At 36.8% G+C, this 24,722-nt stretch overlaps 1 protein-coding gene across 1 annotated transcript in view; it reads right to left on the bottom strand.

Moving 5' to 3' along the window:
• The window catches only part of GPHN (gephyrin), a gene marked incomplete at its 5' end in the record, with an annotated part of 146,055 nt that overhangs the window by 39,453 nt on the left and 81,880 nt on the right, over positions 1-24,722 (bottom strand). Inside the window, 4 exons of the mRNA XM_009704689.1 lie at positions 1,876-1,931; positions 5,374-5,466; positions 11,963-12,100; positions 16,906-16,948. Coding sequence (XP_009702991.1) covers positions 1,876-1,931; positions 5,374-5,466; positions 11,963-12,100; positions 16,906-16,948 — 330 coding nt within the window. The remainder of the gene's footprint in view (positions 1-1,875; positions 1,932-5,373; positions 5,467-11,962; positions 12,101-16,905; positions 16,949-24,722) is intronic.

The raw sequence follows: 24,722 nt of genomic DNA, 5'->3' as shown, positions 1-24,722 counted from the left end.
TTTAGTAGATGTTTTTCCCTCAAGGAGGAGCCAAATCTAAATCTATTTTGGACTCCCTACTGTGAATCATTCTGTTAATTGGTCTGTAACATGAAAAGCAGAATGTTGCTGCTGAGAGTGACTGAAGGGTGAAATGAGACTGAGGAGCCTTCCAAGGCTATAAATAATTTCTTGGGAAGGAGATGAACATGAAGACGTGTTGACCCAAGAAAAAAACTTTGACCAATTATTCAGAGGTCAACAGCCTCATTTTTCTAACTCACTACTGGTATTTCCAGAACTATTCTCTCTCTGTGTGCCTCCTCCCACCCAATTTTTGTTCCTTGCCAGAGAGGTTTCCCATTCCCATTAATCTGAGAGGACAGACTGTCCCTGCAGAGAGACATTTGTGAGCTCTTGAATTTCGTAGGAGGGAAGCAAGCTCCCAGTTGCCCTTTTATCCTTTGTACAAACCTCCTGAACTGATCAGGACACTGAAACCCTTTAGACCTGTGGGCAGTCCTCTCCATTAGACACAACTTCAGCAGTACTGTTTTTAAGCACCATTGTGCTGTGATATTCTTTAACTAGCAAAATGATAATATTGATGACAGGATGTCGTGGTTTAAACCCAGCTGACAACTAAGCACCACCCAGCCACTCACTCATTTCCCCCCAGTGGGATGGGGAAGAGAATCAGAAGAGTAAAAGTGAGAAAACTCGTGGGTTGAGATAAAGACAGTTTAACAGGTAAAGAAAAAGCCATGCATGCAAGCAAAACAAAACAAGGAATTCATTCACTACTTCCCATGGGCAGGCAAGTGTTCAAAAAAATGGAACAATCCTGCAACTGCCAATACTTCTAAAACCTGAAACAACTTTTGAAATGCATCTATTTTATTTGAGATTTTTTTGTTCAGCAGTCAAAATGGCGACATTGCAAAATCCTCATTAAAACCGATCAATGCTTTGTTTTGCCTGTTACGTATTCAATTTCTGCATCATTTCACATACAATACACAGAATTATAAACCGGGACTTGAAATAGCTGGAGAAACGTTTTGGATTAACCCATGCTCTCCTGAAAAGAAGGTAGCAGGTACAATTAAAGTGACAGAATAAAAAAAGTGGTTGAATGCATCTGATTTTTTTCCTATCACCCCAGTATTAGTACAGGAACTTTATCAAAATGTACTCTTGAGGTTGAGAACAAATCCCAAATAGTGTCCATTCATGAATAATTATACAGCACAGCAGCTCATGAATGGCTGCTGCCTCAGCTTGCTCTTAAACTCAATCCACGTATCTGCTAGGGTGCACAAACACTCTTTTGATTTAACAAACAGAAAAGGACAATGCTGCAAACTAGGCTGCTGCCAGGCTTTCTCAAGATTGTTCTGATCGTTACCTACCTTTAAAGGCTTCATACAAAATTCTTACACTCTGTTTTGCAGGTACCAGTGTGAAATATGCAAGAAGTTTGTGGAAAAAGTTATTGGGCTGATGTCCCTTTTAAAATCTGTCAGCAAGAAGAGGTTAAACCTTGCTTTTCTCTGTTTATGAATTCTAATGCCACTAGAAACCTTATGTCCTCTAACATTGTACTAGGGCAGAACACTACCGTATGCACTCCTATCGGGCATGTCAGCACAATGCTCTGAAGTATTTTGGGATATCCCTGTTAACTCCTTATGTAACTGTACAACCTCACTTTCTGAAATCATGTCCCAAGGCACATAGCAGGAGGCTAGGTACAGCTGTGTCCTACTTCATGCCACCTCCAAGAATACTGAGTTTTGGAGCACTAGTAAGGCTTGCAAAAATAGAAAGCAGTATCTTACAAAAGAAAAATACATTTAAAAAAAAAAAAAAAGAGAGAAAAGAAATTGTGCTCACCTGCTCACCAGCCTGGGATTCCCCTATGATGAATCGATCTCCTGGTCCATCAGCAGCTGTTAAGATGGACAATACAAATGGTAAGGGCTGAACCAAAACAAATGACAGCATTAGAAATCAAGAACAGGAGAGCCAAAGAATGATCTAAGATTCAGTTCTTCACTGTCAGCATGACAAAGGTTATAGAAGTTTTGCAACCATTTTACATTTTAGATCCTTTTGTGTTTATTATTTTGAAAATTACAGGTTCTATAGTACTTTTAACTGAAAATTTCTGGGCAATATGAGATCAAGTGAAAGATTAGGTGGAATTACATTAATAACAAAGATTTAAGAGGTTTCATGAGATTATTTTTATAAAAATGTCCATCATGAGCAAACCTTTTTGTATGTGAAACTAACACATGGGAATTGCATATTTTATAAGTGTATTATGTATCTTTTTTCTAGACAGCAATGGAATATTGACATTTCTAGATTCTATCTCTGCCTTTGGAGGAAAATGTGGACAAGTGGTTACAGACTGTGTGGATGACCATATAGGTTTGCCATTTTCTGAAGAGCAATAGGGCTAAGATAACGCAACTTGGACTGCCACATTAGAAGTCTGGGTTCTGTTCCTTTTTGTAATTTTAGGAGGTAGCACTGCACTAGTCACCTTATACCTTTCACCAAAGCCATTCTGAAAATTAAAAGCCAGAGATCATTGATTTAACAAATTGAAAGTTTGGACTTCCAATTTAGTCAAATCTGTATTTTTACAGGGACAACAAAGGCACCGTTACTAATGAAATGTAAGCTTCTGCTTGCCTCAAAGATCTTTCAGCAAGTTCCATTAGTGGTATTATAGGCTCTACCATGGTGTAAAGCATATATGGAGCACAAGCAGCTCTGCCTGTCCACGATTAGCACGCATGCTGGCAAGAGCGTTCAGACAAACTGGGTCCATATGATCACACTTAAATATGTCTTTTTATTAATTTTCAATTTGTAACTGTCAAGAGTTGATTTCCCAGAGATGAAGTCTAATCAGTGATAACCTTTATCTTAATACCTTCTGTTTTATTTCAAAATCCCTGAACACAGAGCTAAATAACCTTACTGTATTGAAAAGAATTGCTTTCAGGAAGGATGCCCATTCAGTCTGTATAATGATTTATCACATTTGTACTCACACATCAGCTGCAACTCTGCAGATGCTGATCTATGGTACTTAGTCATGTTTGAAGATTAATGATTAACTTAACTTTAAAAGCCTATCAAACAGCCTAATGTATGAGCTTTAGAACAAACTCTAAAATAAGAAAGTGGAAAAGGACTCTGCAACTACTTGTCTTTGAATAATGCATATAATACTACTGAATACAGTTGTCAGACCTTCACTGAAAAAAATGCACTGGTATGATCCAGCAAAAGAAGAAAAAAAAAATCCATAACAGTTAAATTATTTTAAACCTGATAAAATGCTACTGAATTAGATTCAATTCCCCTATTAATAATGACATAGAGACAAAGTTTATAGGTGATGTACAACTGACACAGCTTGAAAAAAACGGACAAGGTTTTGAGCAGACAGGTTTGCGTGACTGAAAGCTAATACTTAATTTTTTTGTAAAAAATATCTGTTAATGTAGTAAATATTATTTCTGCCTACAAGCTTTGTTTCTCATATCCTGAGATAACAGGTCTACAAGAACAGTAAGAATAGAATAGAATAGAATCATTTCAGTTGGAAGGGACCTACAAGGATCATCTAGTTCAACTGCCTGACCACTTCAGGGCTGACCAAAAGTTAAAGCATATTATTAAGGGCATTGTCCAAATGCTTCTCAAACACTGACAGGCTTGGGGCATTGACTACCTCTCTAGGAAGCCTGTTCCAGTGTTTGACCACCCTCTTGGTAAAGAAATGTTTCCTAATGTCCAGTCCAAACCTCCTCTGGAACAGCTTTGAACCATTCCCACCCACCCTGTCACCGGATACACAGGAGAAGAGCTCAGCACCTCCCTCTCCACTTTCCCTCCTCAGGAAGCTGTAGAGAGCAATGAGTTTGCCCCTCAGCCTCCTTTTCTCCAAGCTAGACAAACCTGAAGCCCTTAGCTGCTCCTCACAGGACTTTCCTTCCAGCCCTTTCACCAGCTTTGTTGCCCTCCTCTGGATGCGTTCAAGTACCTTACTGTTACTCTATTTGAATCCACCACCAAAATTAGGGTCTTGTGTGTTGATTCTGACAGAAGTTGTTGAAGACAGCTTTCATGATAATTTTGCTTATTCTGCGTATTTACTGAGATTGTATTTATGCCTTCCCCTATCTTGTAGCAATCAGGTGGCAAGACAGCATTTGCTTGATCCCAAGGCCCTTGTCAGCCAGCATTCTACTCAGAGCTTCCCCTCTCAGCTTTTCTCAGTGTTATATTATCTGTATTTCTCTGGCTACGTCTGCACTCCCTTGCCACTATTACTGGTCATTTTGGTCTGCCTGTCTCTCACACACATAAATAACAGACAGCTGCAGCCAAACTCATCTTGTAGACCTGGAATTTATTTTTTTTATCAAAACCATGGGGAAGCTACTGGACTACATCCATTGCCTGGGTTTGCAGACAGTTTCATGGACAGTTGCCTTCCATTGTTTCAGGTACCAGTGACAAAAAAGATACTTTAATGTCCCTAGAAGAAAGTTGGCTATTGTGCCCAAATTTCAACAAGGTGTTACGATGATTCAACCCCTACTACAATGAAATCACTACTAGTATAATGTTCAATCATATACATTTTAATTTTCCTCCATAGATATCTGAGGTCAGCAACATTAGTCTTACTTTACAAAGGGAAAAACTGATGCACAGAGAAGCAACTTGCTCAAAATCATGCAGCACCTAGTGGCAAAGCAGAGGATGGATGCAGGTCTCCTGGGAAAGCACTCACTGCTTGCTCTGTAAAGTCACACTACTAATCTTATTAATATACAGCAACTGCAATATTTTCAAAGGAAAAATGAGATTTTCTTTTGAGGTGCCTCTGTAAGAGTATGTTCTGATATGTATTTTTGAAAATTCTGTAATGCAATTATACAATAATTCACAAATAGGAAGCTGGATCTGTGACAGTTCAACAAAGTAACAGATATATATGAAATTGCTGATTAAATCAACAACAGAGGAATAGAAGAAGAATCTGTCATTCAGAAACAGATGTTCTGTTACGCTCCTGAACTCTTTATGTTTCCAAGAAACTCACTAGCAACACAAGTGCCTGTCTATGAGCACACATGGATGTGCATTTGCTCATGTACATAGATATCCACTTAAAAGATCTGAATTCAACTTTATGGTCTTCCTTCAAGACAGTTGCATTCTATGTAACTGTGACTTCACCAATGATCTGAATAAACTCTCAACCAAAATAACCATTGCTGGATCCAAAATAGGTGAACTAACATGTTATAAAGTGGTCTTACAGACACTATACTGCATGTCTATGAAGTGAGTGTTTACCTCTGACAGCATAGCCGTCTTTTACTGACGCTGGAAATGGTGGTAGATTATCTTTTGCATATACATCTTGAGCAAGGACTCGGCCCATTCCATCTAGAAAAGAGAAAACAGAAAAGACCATGCTGCATGTCATCACAGCTAGTGAAAGGGGAAAAAAGTGAACAGCAGTGCGATGTGATGGATGAATGTATGTGACATGAACAGATCTCTCAGGTTTTTGATTTCTGCCTCTACATAAATGAAAAAAGACTGGAGTCTGAAAGTACTGATGAAAGATTTGTTCAGTAAGTCTGTGTTCCTGGTTATGTGAAATTGTTGACAGTAGATGTGAATGTCAAGTATCCAAGGTAATAGCTCTGATATAGGATCAGCCAGAAAAAAACAAGCATTTGTTTCTTCAGGGCAAGTTTTTCTCCTGAAATCTTTTAAACATACTTTCCTGTATCTCAATGTAAAAAAAAAAGTTGTTATTGTTTGAAAAGCTTTTAAGATAACAATTTAAAAGTGAATCCTATGTGCAAAAGGTAAGAGGTGATGGATTGAGCCCAGAGGACTCAACATAAACAGTAATGATGGACAAGTTTCCATAAATCGGCAAAGAAGTTGTGCAATAGATTAGCCTTCCCCAACTGCTGAGAGCATTTCTGCTTAATGGAGGGTGAGTGCACGTAAGTGTCAGGATTATTTATGTAAATTTACACTGTTATAGTTCTAAATATTTTAATAGCTGTTTCAAACATACTCTCTCCATTCACTTAGCAACTATGACTGATGAGTTGTAATTTGGCTCTGCCTCCCTGTAGGCACTGATATGAATTACCGCACCCTCAGTCAAGTGTGCACTACTTGTTTGCTTTTATGGCGCCAGCAAGAGCTTTTTTTTAGTATGATGTGGAACACGGTGGAAAATCTGTATCTTATCCCTTCATACAGTAGGAGCGTGAGAAAGAAGATTTATTACATGTGTGATTAGGTGGACTAGGAAAGGGCAGGTGGGTCAGAACTACTGAGATCGGCTTGATTCCAGTATGTCTAAGTAGAAGGAGGGAAGCTCATCTCATAACAGAGGCCACCACTCTCAGGAGTGCGTAGTGGCACAGGAAGGCAATATCCAGCTGAAAGTATGAAAGAATGAGAGGATGCATGAATACTTCTGCCAGGAGAATTTGCGTGGATATGTACTTTATAGATTATGATCTTTCAGACACACCAAAAAAGACAGACATACATAAAGGGTGTTTCTTGTTTTACAGATAGGGAAATCGACGTGGTTCTGGATTTGCTGGGAAGGCAGAAGACCTAACATGGCACACTAACTGGATAGGTTTTGTTAAAAAGTACACCTACTTGAATTGAAAATGTTCAGCTCCAGTGAAGTGGTATTATAATGGAGATTATATTTTACTTATTAATACAAAGTGATGTAGTTAGTAATTAATTATAATTGTAATAACTATAACATCATTATGCTCACATACATATGTATCAACTTTCAGCCTGAGGTGAATATTTATGTTGCATTTTTGAAACAGGTATTGAAATGAAAATGCTGATAAAACCTGTTAAAGCTAGAAAAGCACCTTTGTGATGGCTATTAATACATCTGCGCATCATAGCGTATCATTGTGATACACAATACAGAATTTATTAGAAAGTTCACGAAAGCTTGTACGCTTGCACTGAAAAAAAGAATGCACACAGAGACATCTAAATTATAGCATAGAAAAGGCAGCTATCAAAGGCCTAGTAAAAACACCCTCTGTTCAGAGACACACAAAATTTCATACAAAACTGATGCTTCTAATTTTCGTAGGGATGTTGTGCCTTCATTTTACTTCTTGTCCGCATGCAAAATCACACCAATTAGAGTGAAGTTGAACAGTATGTTCTTGGCATTCTGCCATGCAGTATTTGAAGGGTATAAATGGCCAGCCAGTAGTGTGAATGAATTTCATTAAGGAGCAGAAAAATGTAAGAATTATTTGCTGAAGCCTTAGGCATTTAAAATGAAGCAAGTCAGCAACAAAAGGACAATCTGAAGTACCTCTATACTCTTCTTTATTTCAACAATTATTTTAGAAATACACTGTTTGACCTTATTTTTACTAACTGTAATTAAAAAAAGATGTTCTGAAAAATTTTAATGTCATCACACTGCCCCTGGTGATGCCCATAGCTTTCTGATTCTAACACAATATGGAGAATTACATTAAACTCACTTTTCAAATTTGGGTATTTTCTAAAGCTTATCTGGTGAAACTGGTACAGTTCTGTGAAGAATTTTGATTTCTCAGGGTATTGGTACTGCGATAAAGCAGTGAGACAGGTATTGTACTAGAGGTGATGGATTTGCTCCCATTTTGTATATACTGCCCTGGTAGCACTTCAGTGTGATATGAAAAGGCAATGCTATCAAAATAATCAGCTAGTTTAAAACGAATAAGCAGTGGAAAAAAATGTCCAAGTTCTACAGAAGTTACAGGGTTCGTGGACGAGATCAGAAAAACTGTTCTGTTCTGAGGCTTAAGCCCATAAAGTGTGGATTGCCTCTGCTTTGTACTTTTAGTATCAATTAAACTTCTGCCTCTTCTTAGTCTCAGAAGAATAATCATTATCATGCTGTCTAAAAACGTAACCTTATATACCCACAGAGCAATGTTCAGGTAACTGCACTTAGCTGAAATAAAAGGCTAATTGGGAGTTTCTTACCAGATATTGATGATGGCAGGTGGGAAATATGCTCCAGATGCCTTTGGTTTACAGCACTTCTGTAAAATGTTTCAGGACTGCCCATATTTTATTTTTTTTTAATATGGAAGAGGCTAAATGATCCATACAGGCACTGAGCAATACACTCACCAATGTGAAAGTCATGTTTCAAAAGATAACATAAGGGGGAGGATGAGTAAAGTTAAGAGAGAACAGATTTGAGAGACTACAGCATGCCTTGACTTAATCAAGAATTAAGCCAGGACTGTACTGGTTACTTGTACAGAGTAACATTCAGCAGCTTTATTTATGAGGATGAATACTATGTAGTATGTTTAGTAATGTAAATAAATCAAGCCAAAATTAATTAGGTAATTTGTTAATGAAAGAAATTGCAATCCTAGAACTTTAAACATTCCACTTTCCTTACAGAGAAATTGTGCTCCTGAAAGATAATTTTCAGGAGTCCAGTGTTAATTCAAGACACAAAACCATGAAGAAAATAAACACAGCACAATAGTGCTTTTCTGAGTACAGTTAGTTAGGATTCAGACCTCCAGGACTACATTTTTATTATCTCCTGAGATTACAAGTATATTCACTGAAAAATAAATGAATACATAACTAAATGAAAAACTGGTTCTTAATTCGTTGTATTCTTCAAAATCAACATTTTTTAGCAAACTAACAGAAAACTAACATACATGTATGCGCAAACATGCGCACCCACACATATACATAGATATGCCTATACAAAAAAATCCTGTATATTTGTCTGTATAACACTACGGTGATCATTGAAGAACTTCTGAAAAAGAGATTCCATCTTGAGATTTGTACCTGTAGATTACGATAATTGAATTTCCAGTATCACAGATAGAGCTGTGCCCTTTAGGATGTTTCCTAAAGGCTCAATCCTGAAATTTCATACTATGTATTAGGAAATCTTACAGTGCTAAAATAAATGTATACTTGTTGAAAAATAAATTGCAAGATACAATTTTGCACTACAGTGCAAAAATATGAAGGAATATTTCTTTGTAACATTTTCATTGTTGGTACAATTATGTGAATATTAAATCAAGAACTTACGTCTACAGCTGATGATCTTACTACATATCCAACTCTTTTATTTTGGGTGGGAGGGAAGAGGGTCATAACTGAAGTGTCTTAGCAGACTCAGAACATTATTTTTTAAAGAACGACAGTGACAGGAATAATAACCGGTATGTTCCAGACTTAGAATCAGCCTGGATTCAATGTCAGTAATCAAGTAACATGAAGAGCAAAATGAAATATCAACTAAAATACTATAAAGTATACTAGAATACCTTCTCTTACCTTGACAGTATATTCCCATGTAGTGGAATAAGAACAGAAACAATCAAATTGCCTTTTTGACAAATAAGAGTGTATAAAACTCTATAGAGAATATAAGCATCTAGGTAAGACTGGTTACCTCTGTTCTGTCTCTGTAAGGACATTTTGAAGAGCACGTAGTCTGAATAGAATCACTCTGTTATCGATATGGTAACTTTATCAGTATTAACACATCACTGTTACTTAGTCCATGTTTTGAATGTTTTTTAATATTAAAATAAATTACATGGTGAAAGCTTGTTCAAAGCATGTTGCAGCAGGAAGCTATATATACTGTGATTTTGTCTGTTTTCACCACAGTTCTACTGAAGAAGTTTACAAATCAGATAAATGAAAAGGCTGCTACCTACTGTTGACACAAATATGTTTGCACAAAGACTGGTCTATACATATAAATAGATGGTGATGTTATTGTTACAGATATCAACATACATGTAGCATGTTAGGATTGTGCGTATTCTCTATCTACCTAGAAGATTATTTTTAGCCATATATTATTAACTTCTAGGAAAAATACAGCTTCTGTCCAGAAACACAACAGCAGCAACACAAAAGTGTTGTGAAAGAGTATGTAAGTGTAAAAGACAGAGAGATGGAGAAAAATGAAAATAAAGATAAAAGTACAAGAGAATAAGACATACTTATGGAATCAGGGACAAAAAAAGGAAAAATAACAGTTTATCAGTACTTGTTTTTCCCTATAATCAATACAATCCAAATCCAAGAACTTGTTTCTTCATAGTTTTGCACTAGAGGTTTAAAAAATCAAAAATATTTTTATGTAAAAAATAATGATGCTACAGTGCCTTAACAGTACCTTATATAGCAAACTAAACATACGCTGCACTTATTTTTCATGGAGGTACACGCCAGACGTTTATCCCTTATTTCAGGGGTTCACTGTCATATACATAGCATCTATTTGGACTAAATGTACCTAACACTGTGGTTCATCATATTGCCCACAAAGGGCTGTCTTAACAAAAACATTTAACTGACAGTTATCCAAAAAGATCTAATAGCTGTGTTCAGGCATTTATGCCTTAATGCCGCCTTCTAATCTGCACATCATTATGAAAGTGGAGGGTGTAATATTCATATTACTTGTTGATCCAATATTGGTGCTGTTCTGAATGCAGGATACACAGCATCTTCTCAGAGATCTGCTTTCTGCTACCAAGGCACAGGGGAGGGTTAATCTCCACTTGGAGTGACTAAACCAACAGGTGTGATTCTACATACTGTCTGCTAAATCAGTATGTCAATACAAAGACATCTCCAAGGTCTGTGGTAGTACAAAGTTTTGGTGAAGAGCATGAAAACTTTGAGATTTCAAGCCAGAAGACAGAATATCCTATTCAGAAATCATTTGTACCTCTCTGCTATTTGGAGTCCACCAATGTCCTAAACATTTTGTCTCTTGAGGCTCATGCTTCCACTATGTCTTCGCTTACCACCTTACCTTTGGAAAATCTGGAGGAATCCCTGGAGGTGGTTTCCTTTTCCCTACCTACTTTAGGATTACTTGTCAGCATGCTTCCTGTCATGGTTTTGTTCTGTGCCAAGAATGCTGTCCCAGGTAAAGCCCAGGCTTGGTGTAAGGGACAGCAGAAGCAAGGGAGACACCTAATAGGCATTATGAACACGTTATTTCAGGAGGGAGGATAGTTTAGTTGAATAAACATGAAAGGTGCCCTGCTAATTCCTTTTAAGGCCAAAAAATGGCTTCACCTATCCCCATTTATTTACGAGTATAGACACAGTCACAAGGTCTCACATTTTGTCTGTTTGGTGCCTTTTAAGACAACCTCTCTGCATAAATCAGTAACAGTTACCCTTGATTATAAAGTTTAAATAAATCAAACATTAAAGCAAGCAAGTATCAGAAAAGGATCAAATGTAGTAGTAGAATAGAAAGGGAATTATGTTGCATTTATGAGAAAAGGAGGCAATTTCTGGAATGACTAGTAGGCCAAGTAGTATCTGGAAAAACTGACTGAGATGAAATGTTAAAGATATAGACGTGGAAAAAAGTGACCTGGAATCAATAATCACTTTGATTTGATCATTAATCTCAGATTGGAAAAGGGGTTTAGTGAGAATTTCCCACAGAAAGAGAACAGAGTGAATGACCACAGTACAACTTGGAGCTACTTTGCATCTACAAAAGTCCAGTGTTAAATCAACCACTGAGGCAAACTGTAGTTTCTATGTTTCAGCTTTGGTGCATATAACACAGATCAGAAGAAAATTAATTTATATATTTAATTAGAGTTCCATTACAGATTACTTCAAGGAGTAGCACTGACCTCAGTTAACATTCTCCTGACTTTGAAAGGAGATTTCTGCTCCTATTATTGGCAGTTCATAAAGCAGTTTCTCCTGGAGAAGATACTGTCTCAGACACCTCACAACATTAATAAAAGAGCAAGCGCTTAAGAAGGTTGTAAAGTAAGGAAATAACCACCCTAATCCTCACAAAGAATCCAATTTAACACACCTCTGTAATTGATGATTTCTGTTCCAAGCACTGGGGTCATCTCCAGAACTGTGATGAAGGCCTTGTCCATAGAAGTCAACGGGAACGGAGACATGCGGTGTCTTCTTGCTACCTTGGTAATGTCAACAGCACTGTGACCTGCAACAAAAGAACATCAAGTTTATGTATGCTACAATGTGTAGATGTACACAGTGATGTTCATTTAAACCACTGGACTGAAATTAATCCAGCACTTTGGGGTAAATTAAACCAGTTAGTTATCATTACTGAGCATTTGTGTCAGATACTGGGAAGGCACTGCATTCAACTAGAATCAGAAGAGAGATTTAAAGCAAAATGCAATTTACAATTGAAAAAGTTCCAAAAAGTGTATATCCTTACTTGTCATGAAAAACATACCAGAAGTCTTGATGAGCATAAAAGGATCAGTTAATCAGAAACAGAACCCCTTCAAGACGATGCTGTATTTTACACTGAGGATGATAACCTGAAGCTAACTGAGTTCTATGAACTACGAACTCACGATGATTTACTCCTCATTCTGTTCTCCACAAACACATCTCTGTGTTATGTGCAGTGCACAGATAAAACATAAAAATGGACACTGTCCCAGTGGGTTGCAATCCAAGAGTGAGATGGCAGTCAAAAGGTTTGAAAGGAGGATAGAGGGAAGCACAATGAAATCACTGGACAGTCAGGACAGCAGACAGCGTTTCCAGCTAGTGGGCATCCTACCCATTGTCAAGGTTTTGTAGTCACCGTAGCAAAGTGACGTTTAAATGTATAATTTGAGTAAAGGCAGTAGGGTAGATTAATGGAAGCTTACTTTTCCCAAGTATGAGGGACAGATTGGGAGAAAATACAACAAAAGCTGTTTGAAAATGAAGCCAGCAGCATGTTTGATTTCTTGATACTTACTGAGAGAGTAAACAAGAGGACAACAAGCTTTGAAGGATTTTGAAAGTGAAGATAAGCAGCTGAAGAGAGGGAATTATTGCAGGAATACGTAAACAAGAGTAACAGATACAAACCAAAAGATTAAGAAAATTACATTTGTAGAAATATCTTGAATGGATTTGCCTAGAACAAGAAGGTATTTATGAGACTCAAAGTGGATATTCCTAAAGCAACATAAATTATAATATTATAGCATTAACAAATAATAGAAACTAATTTTTAATGACATGATTTTGCTTTGCAGTAGCTACCTAAATACTCCATTTGCTGCTACACATGCCTTCACATTCTGGAAAAAATACGATTATTGCTTTAAGTGTAGTCTTCTAATAAAAAATAATTACAAAAACAGTAAAACAATCATGCAATCGAAGTTTTTCCTTCAGAAGAGAAGGTCACTTAATCAATTTGTATATCCAAAACTTCTTTCAGCACCGACACATGCTTGTCTCTCTATGTGGGAGTTCGTTTATTAATTTATTTTTTGCCGTTAACACAGTAACTATCTTTAAGAGGAAGAAGTAAAGACAAATAAAACTGCCCACCTAATTCCAATCCCAAGAAAGATTCTGGAAGAAATTATTTGAACAATCTCTTTGTACGCATTTAGAAGATAACATGATGATAAAAGCAGGCACTGTGAAATTGCCAAGCACAAATAATTTCTAACTAACTGACTTAATTCCCTTCCTTAACATAGCAGTTGGCATACTGAGGAAGAGAGAAACAGCTGATGAGATATATTTTAACTGTATTAAGATTTTTCACACTCTTAAACATGACTTTCTCATAAGCAAACTAGGGAGAAATGATCCAAATTAAACTATTGTAAGATAAAAATATAACTAGTGGAAAAACTGCATGTCTGGATTTAACAACAAGGATGTCCTTAGCAAGCTTGCATTTTCCATTATTATGCCTGTATTTCATTAGCAACCTCGTAAAAATGAGGAAAAGGAAAAGAAAGCATTTGTGAGACAGTCAAACTTCCCATACCTTTCTCTGCATAGAGAAAGAGACTCTGCTTAGCAGGACCATAATTCCTGCAGGTCCAGCAGATTCCACGCAATATATGTTAAAAACTTTTTCCTGACTATGTAAATTAAAAAACTATTTTCTTAAAAGGAAAATTTGGAAAAAATGAAGGAAGATGCTAGGAAAAAAAATGCCACAGCAGTGAAATGTGGAGGAATTGCGTGGCAGCAAACAATCTTTATGCTACATGCTTTAATGTTTATGTTCTACTGCTACCTAAAACTCACTGTTAGCTACTTCAGAAACTAACATTTCACCTCTTTAACCCTTAAAACAGGTATGAATTCAGAGGCTTTCAATGCTTTGAATGGTGCCCAGGGTACTACCTTCAGATTCGGAATCCTGTGTCTAATACAAGTCATCTGCTTAAGTCAAAGGTTCTGTTAAAAATTCATGAGAAATATGTTCTTCAACACAGTTTTTTTGAAAATAGATAAAATCCCCTAATCTCTGACAACTTTGTTCCAACACCAAAAGTAACACCCATTATTTCTGCAAGAGAAGCCAAGGAAATACATACTCAAAAATAGGGCCCTTTCAGGTTTAACACTAGCATGAATAACCTTAATGAAGAAAGGAAGATGCATGTGTAACTGCTAACCCTTCTCTCTCCCTATTTCTTCCTACAAACAAATGCTAACACTTCTTTTAAAGGTATCATACATTTAAACAGACCCAGAGACAAACAAATAAAATTCTAAAATTACTAAGTGGTACTTTTAAAGTACAAGTAAATGACATTAAACAACTCCTTAGACCTTTCCAAGTTATCTTCCATTAATGTCAAAGGTCAGATGGCTCTAAAAATAACTACTTGCATTAAGCTGCATTTTGTATGACAAAATAATCCTCTACCTTTGAAGCAGCTAAGTCAATAGGTTGCATAAGGTAGAAAATTCCTGACAGCCTTCTCTCTTATCACCAAAACAACTTCCTATTCCTGTTGTTATATATATACACATACATATAGTGTATCACATTTTAGACCAGGAAAGATTCCTATAAAACAAAGGAAAATAATTGTGCAAATGAAAGAACAGGTCATTTGAATCAAATCTGAATTCTTAACCTTTGCAATTTTTGGTTTGGTTTTATGTAACTCAACACTCAATTTCATGCTCAGGTATGAAAATAAAAATCATATATATTCAACTTGAGAATTTCCATTTTCATTGTCTTTGAGTGTTAATTCTTTTTGCCCATAAAACTTCCATACACATCATCATTTACAGCAATACATCACCATGAACAACACAGGCTTCCATGTTATTAGAACAATGACTTGGAAGAAAAAATTAAAAGGCTCTTGGGAATCTGGAGAGGTCCCAGTTGAGTGGCAGCTGGCAAACGTTGTCCCAATTTTCAAGAAGGGCAATAGGGATGACCCCAGTAACTGCAGGCCTGTCAGTCTCACTTCAGTGCCTGGCAAAATTATAGAGAAGACTATTCTGGGAGTTATTGAAAGACACCTGAAAAACAATGCAGTCATTGGTCCCAGCCAGCACGGGTTCATAAGGGGAAAGTCCTGTTTAACAAGCTTAATTTCTTTTTACGACAAGGTTACCCACCAAATGACCCAAGGGAAGCCAGTCGATGTAATTTTTTTAGATTTCAGTAAAGCTTTCAATACTGTCTCTCACAGTACCCTCCTGGACAAAATGTCCAGCATACAGCTCGATAAATGCAATGGGTGACTCATTGGCTGATGTGTCGGGCTCAAAGGGTTATAGTAAATGGGGTCACTTTGGGCTGGCGACCAGTCACCAGTGGGGTTCCACAGGGATTCATCTTAGGGCCAGTGCTCTTCAATGTCTTCACAAGTGACTTGGATGCAGCACTCGAATGCATACCAGGTAAGTTTGCCAATGATACAAAATCAGGAGGAACTGTTGACAACCTTGAAGGCAGAGAGGCCCTGCACAGAGATCTAGACAAATTAGAGAGCTGGGCAATCACCAAGCGTGTGAAGCTTAACAAGGACAAGTGCCGGATTCTGCATCTGGGACAGGGCAATCCTGGATACACATACAGACTGTATGTGTACACAACCAGAGGTTGGAGAGCAGCCCTGCAGAGAGGGACCGGGGAGTTCTCGTTGATGGCAAGTTGAACACGAGTCAGCAGTGTGCTCTGGCAGCCAAAAGGGCCAACCATATCCTGGTGTGCATCAGGCACAGCACAGCCAGCCCGTCGAGGGAGGGGATTGTCCCGCTCTACTCTGCACTAGTGTGGTCGTGTGGCCTCACCTCGAGTACTGTGTGCAGTTTTGGGCGTCTCAATACAAAAAGGATATAAGGCTACTAAAGAGTGTCCAGAGGAGGGCCACAAAGTTGGTGAAGGGTTTAGAGGAGAAGCTGTATGAGGAGCATCTGAAGTCACTTGGTTTGTTCAGCCTGGAGAAGGGGAGACTGAGGGTCGCAGTCTACAGCTTCCTCATGAGGGCAAGCAGAGGGGCAGGCACTGATCTTTTCTCTCTGGCGACCAATGATAGGGCCTGGGGGAATGGCATGAATATGGGCCATGGGAGGTTTAAGTTGGATATTAGGAAAAGTTTTTTCACCCAGAGAGTGATCGAGCACTGTAAAAAGCTCCCTGGGGAAATACTTGCGACGCCAAGCCTGACAGTATTCAAGAAGCCTTTGGACAACACCCTCAGACACATGGTGTGAATTTTGGGGTTGTCCTGTGCAGAAACAGGAGGTGCACTCGATAATCCCTGTGGGTCCCTTCCAGCTCAGGACATTCTATGAACTATCTATTAATGCATGAACACTACAAGCTATTTACACTTTTATTTTCTCTTTGGACTGAATTTAATTGTCTTAAGTTATTAAATTTCTCCTTCAAACCCTTATGTCCCAACCATATCCTTCTCTTCTCATCTGACCATCATTTGCTGTCTTCTGAGCAGTCTTAGTTTCTCAACAGAGCTATGAAGTTTCAGTACTTACTTGCTCTGAGGATGTTCTCCTTGCTGCTGCACCTAGACTGGACCTGCAGAGAGAGCAGAGAGTCTATGAGCTACAGAAGTTAACAAGAATGCAAAATACAGAGATATAATGGGCAAGCTCCTGGGATTTAAGACAGAGGCTATACGTATTTCCAGCAACATTCTTATATGGTCTACATAAGATACGTATATTTAAGCAGAAGGGTAGTAGCTGATGGTCAGAATCCAGTACAAGCAATTTGATTCCAGGCCCACTGCCCCATAAGAAACAAGATGGCCTAAGGACAGTAATAGACTAAAATTAAAGAACACAGTGGTTAAAATTACGTGTTAAGCTCCAGTTTTAAACAGAAAATCCACATTTTCTTACACAATTGTAATTACAGGAACTCTGAATCTAGGTCTTGTTTTATGATTAAACAAAATACTAACATAACTATATTATCATGACCTGCTTTAAAATTCTACCATTGATATTTTCAGGTATTATAGAAAGAATCTAAAATACTCAATTTAGATTGTGTTGATTGTGAAGATATTTAATAAGACTTCTTAGCAATTGCATAAGCAACTCACAATTGTATAAAGTTCCTGGCTGGAGCCTGATAAATTTACTCAGTTGTTTCTGTTTGGTTAAAAGAAATGCTATGTTCAGTATGAACTTTACAGTGCAATTCTACTTCAAAAAGTAACAGTGTGAGAATGACAATGGTTTTCTCAACAAATCCTCTTCCTAGATGCTTAGCTGCCACTGTGCTATTCCAGATACATTAGACTGACTCCAGCAAAATTGGAGGATTCATATTGGTCTAATATTCCAGTAGCATTGGATATTTAGAGTTCCATCTGTTTACCATGCAGATTTAAAAAAGAATTGTTTTTTGAAGAGTAACAGTTGTGCAAAAACAATACAGTTTAAACTTTATCTATACTGAAGCATCTGCTCTTGTTAATTCTTCTCAGGTTTGGAAAGGTAGCACATTGTATAATACTGAAATTGCAAGTTTTCAGATGAACTAATCTGAACAGCAGGCTATCTTCTGGCAGGTCAGCTGACTGAACTGGTAACACTTGAATAAAAAGCTTTTTGTGCAGACAAAGCCCCAGCTAAAGTAAACTTCACAGGAAGACAAACCTCTGAGAGAGTATGAACGGAATCCTTCTCTTTTTTACTTTATTGACAAATGTATTGTGAAATTTCAGTGAGAGGACTAATAAAGCAAAACCATGTACATGTGGTGAAAGAAGCGGAATAGCACAGGTGATACTGAGGGTGTATCTTCCCTGCAAAAGATTCGTGTCTGCTGAAAAAGCCAAGGAGTGAATCCAGATTATCTTTCAGACTACAGTTTCAATTGGCAGTTACAGAAAAATTGCCTAGAAAGTGAGTATGTGAGCTAACAATTGATGAAGAATGATACACATTGAACCCCCAAAAAGCTATCTTCAGAAAGGAACAACCATTTAAGGCTGAACCCAACTGTGCCCCAACTGCTAAACCTCTTTCTTCTGTTCCACAGCAGCTTGCCCCAATGTATATTCACATAAAAAATTGGATTCTACAGTGCAACACAGTCTACTTATTGTAATGGAATAACTAATGGAAAGTAATGTTGCAACTTAGAGTGGGTTATGGTGTCTTTCCCTGAAAAAAAACTGTTGTTTAAAAAAAACAAACAGAAAAAACCCAAACCCTCCCTCCTTCCCACCAAAAATACTATACAAGAAAACTGCAAACAAAATATTAATGATGCCCAAATTTGGCCCAGAGTTGTTTTACCAGATTTCAAAGGCATGACATGAACTGTCTTTGGAAGAAGTAAATATTTACCTATAATTTACCAAAGGACAATTCTGGACCAAAAAGATGGGATATGATAGGAAAGAAAGCACAAAAGAGAGAGGCACAGATTGAGAGAGAGAGAGAAGCAGGATGGACGTGGCAAGGCAGAAGATGGTGTGTGCAAAAGGAGACATGGGCCTATGTGTGTAAGACTACTGTTTAAAATGGAAGAGGCTCTCTTATTTCTCACTGAAAACCATATGAAAAGAGAAAATGAGGAATGAGCCTGCTGCAAAATAACCAAGCGATTCAGCAAACTGTGGAATGAAACTCAGTGAGATAACACAGTCCTGAAGAAAAAGGCAAAAAAAAAAACCAAACAACCAAAACACAAACATTTGAAACAATCTACTAAAACAAACTAAGTAAAATATATGATCCAAAGGACAGATAAAAACTACTAGAGAAGGAAGAAAAATGTTAGCAGACAAAGACAGTGCTAAAGAGGTAAAATGGAAGTCAAAAGAGAGTCTTCAACAAAGTGGAGGAACAGAAGGAGCCCAAACCCATAGCGCAAAGCAATGTTTGCGAATGGAAAACAGCTCCTTTGAGCAGTAATAGTTACTCTCGAGTTGTAGCCTCTATTCCTCCTCAGTTCATCTTTAAGCCCTTCCAACCTATAGTGGAGCTAGTGTATGGACAAAAACAAGAGATTTATAATGAACAGAGCAGCTGAGATTTGCAGATCAAATCTTCCAATATAAAAAACGTGCTGACAAAGTTTTGCTCTTACAGTGTCCAAATGACAATGGTAACAAAAGACAGCTGGCTTCACACACAGCCTCTTACAGGTCATTTTTTTTTAATTCTGTGCACACAGAGGACTTTAAATTGACTTTTTGATTTCTTACACCCAGTCTATAGTTTCCATGTTATCACTCACCTGATGGGCAACATATGCAGTATAGGAAATAATTTGCTTCCCACAAATTTTAAAAGCAGCTGTGGAAGAGGAATCCATGATAATAAAATAAAAGGCTTGATCAGCTAGACTTGATCGTTTCCCAACCTATGCTCACAGCTGCAGAATACAAACCATGTTTTAACATAACTGACATCAAAATTAGTTATTACATAATACTTCTGTTTGCTTAATATTATTTGCACATTGATATCCTAAATGTTATTTTTAAACAAAACTGCAGTAAAATATGATTTTGAACAAAACCCACCAATTTTCTAATACATACAGTTTTAGCAGCAATGGAGCTTTGTATAAATGGGGTCATGTGCTTTAAGTGCCTTTTATCATATTCATTAATTGTATGTTTTACTTCTTCGTTATTTGTGACATTTACGAAAATCTGTATTCTTTTCACAGCTACTGCTAAGTAAAGAATCCATATTACATTGCATATAGTACCATGACTGACTGGGGCAAATGATTCGTAGCATTATTTACTATAATTCTTCTCATTCACAGGTAGTTACAGAAATAACAGTCTATGGCTGTCTCTCCTTTCACAGGGAAAGTATAGATTTATTGTTTGTCCATTCTACAGCCTCTTGGCTCAAAATGCACCTTGGCAGAATATACAGTGGGCTATCAGCCAGTACAATTCCCCTACATAGTTCAGGCAGAATGTAACCAAACCCAAAGCATTCAATTCACATTACTCTGTTTTTTAAGCAAACTGGATTTTTTGTTCTTTAAGACATAATTTCATCATGCTGGAATGCAGAGTAAGCTTTCTCCCATAAGCTGAAGTAGTAAACAGAATGTGAAATAAAGTACTCAAAAATAAATTAAGGGAATGGTAAAATAAAGAGTCCTGCCGACAATTTCTATCTATCAATCATAATTGGTCTGAAAAATGACATCAATGACTGTAACAAATGTGATTTATTTAAAGCTACATGATATATTTTGTTGCAAATAAAAATCAGTCCATAAAAATTTTTTACAAGAAAAATAGAAAAAGACACAAAGAAAAGTTCATGCTACAAGTGAAAAACTCATGTAAAAAATAAAGAAAAAAAGAAAATTGAAAAACCCTTTAACACTTTACCATGACTGTTAGGAATGGTTAGAGAAATTACTTACCTTTTTAAAGTCATAACAAGATTAGCACAGAGTATTAAGTCAGCTCTTCATTATGGGAGGTACAATTAAAAGCCATCGGTTACAATAAAACAAATTGCTACACAAAGATGAAGAGTTTCCAGCCCAATATGAAAAGCTAACTCTTATGGGAGTACATTTCAACTCAATTTTACAACATGAAGAACAATTCAGAACAATGACATCAAAAGATGAGTTATCACCAACAGAGAGAACCCGTTTCTCAGGAACACAGAGCCTGCAGGAGGCTAACCCATAATCTTTATCATTTATGGGAAAGCACATTGCTCCACTTCTAGGAAAGCATGCAGAATGTGGAACCACCAGCAGAAACCCAAACATACATACAGACACAGAGGACTAAGGTACAGCAAAGGGAATGAGTTCGCCAAGCTGTAATGAAGGAAGCAGGGTATGCAAAGCACAACAGCCGTTAACGATTTAAGAACTCTATTCCTCTGTCTCATGAACCCCAGGCAGCCCTGTTTATGAGGTATTGCACTGACTACAACTTACTGTTGGTGAAAAAGTGCATAATTCATATATAACTTCTCCTTGAAACTTCAGCAGTTTTATGAAGACAATTTATTCTGTGATGTGGGAAAGTATGCTGCTGCTGCTTTTTTCTACACGTGATTTAATAGTAATTACATGATCTGAGTTCTGTACAATACACTCTGTGCACATGTCCTTTGAATGGTCTCTCAAATACTTGCCTGCTTTAAATAGATTTCAAATCATGTATGATCTGATTTACAGCTGTAGGAGTATGCATGGTGCCTCTTGCCTAACATACCTTTTTCCTCCTAAGAGTGCAACATACATTAATCAGTATCTGTAAATAAATACATAAAATAAAACTAAGACGTGAATAACAATGTCTCAAACTAGTCTGACAATACTATAAAAATTGATTTTGGCCTGTTATTCTAAATAATATACATAAATTTAAACTAAGAGCAAATTAAAAAATGTAATTAAATATATTGGTTGGTTTCATTAAAAGAATTGCTTTAAATCTAATCTGAAGAAAAGAGAGAATTGCTTTGATTGCATTAATATGGAATATAAAGATGAAGTTGTTAAAAAAATTCCAGAGGAAATGTGTATCTGAAATTGTGTACTTCAGAAAACGTTCAACAAAGTATCTGAGGATTAAATAATCCTGTTAAAAGATGCAATCTTCCTATTTCAGGAATGCATTCCTATCGAAACAGCACTTTTACACTGAGCTGAATATGCAAGGTCTTAAGAGTATGCTTTATGGCCATCTGAATGAGGACTAAAGTCAGTTCAAAGCTACAGAATAATTTTTTCTTGTTATACTGAGAGGAACTCTGAAAGGGAAATGAAAGTGAGCTTGAGGAATTTGATAGCAGCAGACATTGCTCAACACATTTTTAAAAAGGAGCAGCATTGTTGGTGGGATTCACCTCACCAAAATTTAAATATACATAATGTAGTATTCTACACATGGAATTACTCATTTGGACTCTGTGGGAAGAAATAAGCAAAAAATAATTTGAAGCCAAAATAATTTTAGAAGCAGATTTTTACCACTTATTAAGTGTTATGCTTGGTAGACTGGACACTGAACAAAAGTAATCTTAAAATCTTGAATATGCCTTTATGTCTTCATCCATATATTATTGAGTTCTCTTTTCTGAGGTTTTTCCTAGTCACCTACACTTTACAAAATATATTTAATTTTGATCATTGTTTCCCAGTAGACTACGAGCACATATATGGGATTTTATGATCAGATTATGGTCATCCCAACTACTGTTCAAACAGGATGGTGGAAGTGGATTGATGAATATATCACAGAAACATGAGGGCTGAATTGGCTCCTTTTACAGGAGCAGTATTAAAAAAAAGATATTATCCAATATTTGGAACAAAATGAAATGAAAAGGCAAAGGGCAGTTTTCTAGGATAAGACGCTGATTAGTCGTCTCTCAACGGAAACTGACCTTGTCCTGGAGATGCAAAATCAAAATATTTATTACCAGAAGAGGATTCAAACAAAATCTTACACACCAACTAAAATTGCAAGCTGAACGCCTCACTGAATGAGAAAACAGGAAGAACTATGATACATACAGCAAAAAAGGAGACAAAATAGTAAACCGCTGGTCAGAAAGCTAATGGGAAAGCAAACTTGCTACTACAAACCGGCCGCATAGTCTTGACAGTTGAGAACAAAAAGAGGCAAAAAGAAAGGAATTGGGTTTTATTTCTTCAGAGGAATTTTAATGAAATGTTTACATTTGTATGAGAAAAAAATATGAGCTGAATTTTGTGTTCTTAAGAGTATGGGACAGCATAGAGCTATGCTGTATGAATAACACTGGAAAGGGAAACAGTACATTTCTGTGGTATTTTAGGGACTATTCAGAGCTTATTCAAGATCATACTGGTTTTGTTCAGAGAAGCAGTATTAATTACAATACCCAAAAATGGAGAGGACACGCATCTTGTGTAAGCTAAAGCCCGTATTAAATGAAGACATAAAAATTACTGCCAAATAATTTGTGCACAAACTCCAACAGATATTTCTAACCTGTGCTAACAGAATGCAAGTGGGATTTGTAAGACACAAGAAATCTCTAGGAAGACTGTACTTGGGAAAATCAAAAGTTCTACTACTTGCATTATTAGCTGTGAGCAAGATCTTTTATTTATTTGAATGAAAATCTAAAACATTCCCCAAATGCCCTGGAAGTATTCTCCAGTTTGTGTAAATAAAGGCAGAGAAAATACATTTTCCTTCCAAAAAGATACAAGAGAAAGAAATTCCTGTTGTCTTTGTTGTTTGCCACAGAAATGGGATTTATTTGCCTATTTTCATACAGTCTCATACCCTGGCAATCTGATTGATGAATCACTTAGCCTAACTGACCACCATTAAGACTTTTTAAACTCCTTGTCCATTCCAGTTCAACCAGTTTTTTAAGCTGCTGTCAATCAGATGGACTAAAAATACTTAAGTGATGTATAGAAATTCTTGTCCTCAAGCACACCATAAATTACTTTCTGACCTTGACATACACTAATAAGATTGACATATTAAAAAGTTTCATTTCTACTACAAGTATTTTGCTTTTAAATGAAATTTCAACTATTTTCACATTTCTGTTTCTTGACCCAGCAACAGCCAATTTCAATGCAGCATTGAAACAATGACATTTCCACATTACTGCAAAAAATGGAAAATATTTTTCTCGAATGGCGTGACTCTCAAAATCAGAATTTAAAAATAAATTTTCCATTCAAATATAGTCAAGCAAAATTGGCAAGTTTAAGTAAAACACAACATTTAGGACATATCAGATCAATGTTGTGTGTGCAACTCCTACTTTTCCATTGACAGGTAGGCATTATAATTTCATCATAATTATTTTCAGCAGGGTTTCTGCATGAGACAAGATAAAGCTATTTAATTTTAATTCCCCTGTTCAAAAACTAGTTTCATGTTTTACTTACTAAACATTATCTAAACTCTCTTCTGAATGGGGAATTACTTAGTTCTTTATAGATTTCTCTGTTGTGTTCAATTCTGCAATATAAAATGACCTAATACACACGAAGGAATTTATTTTTGCAAAATCTTTGTGAAGCATAGGGATAAGTTGATTTTACAAATGGGAAACTGAGACCCAGAGACATCTAGACTAAATTTAACTTGACATTCCTAGAGCTGGATTACAGAATGCAAAGCCCCTCAGCTGCCATTTATTTCAACTGCATTTGGAGTTCTCAGCATGTGAACATCACTCAGTATGTGCCTCAAAAAGGACACACAGAAAATTAGTACCCCTGCAAATGGTGTTAGCAGTTTTTTGACCATGAAACATGAAATTTCCATTAATATGGAGACAGAAAATGCAATATAGTCTTCCTTGGTACCCAT

The sequence above is a fragment of the Cariama cristata genome, unplaced genomic scaffold (genome assembly GCF_000690535.1).
Source record: "Cariama cristata isolate BGI_N322 unplaced genomic scaffold, ASM69053v1 scaffold2177, whole genome shotgun sequence".
Lineage (NCBI taxonomy): Eukaryota > Metazoa > Chordata > Aves > Cariamiformes > Cariamidae > Cariama > Cariama cristata.
Note: the sequence above shows the minus strand (reverse complement) of the source record. Positions and strands in the feature narration are given on the sequence as shown.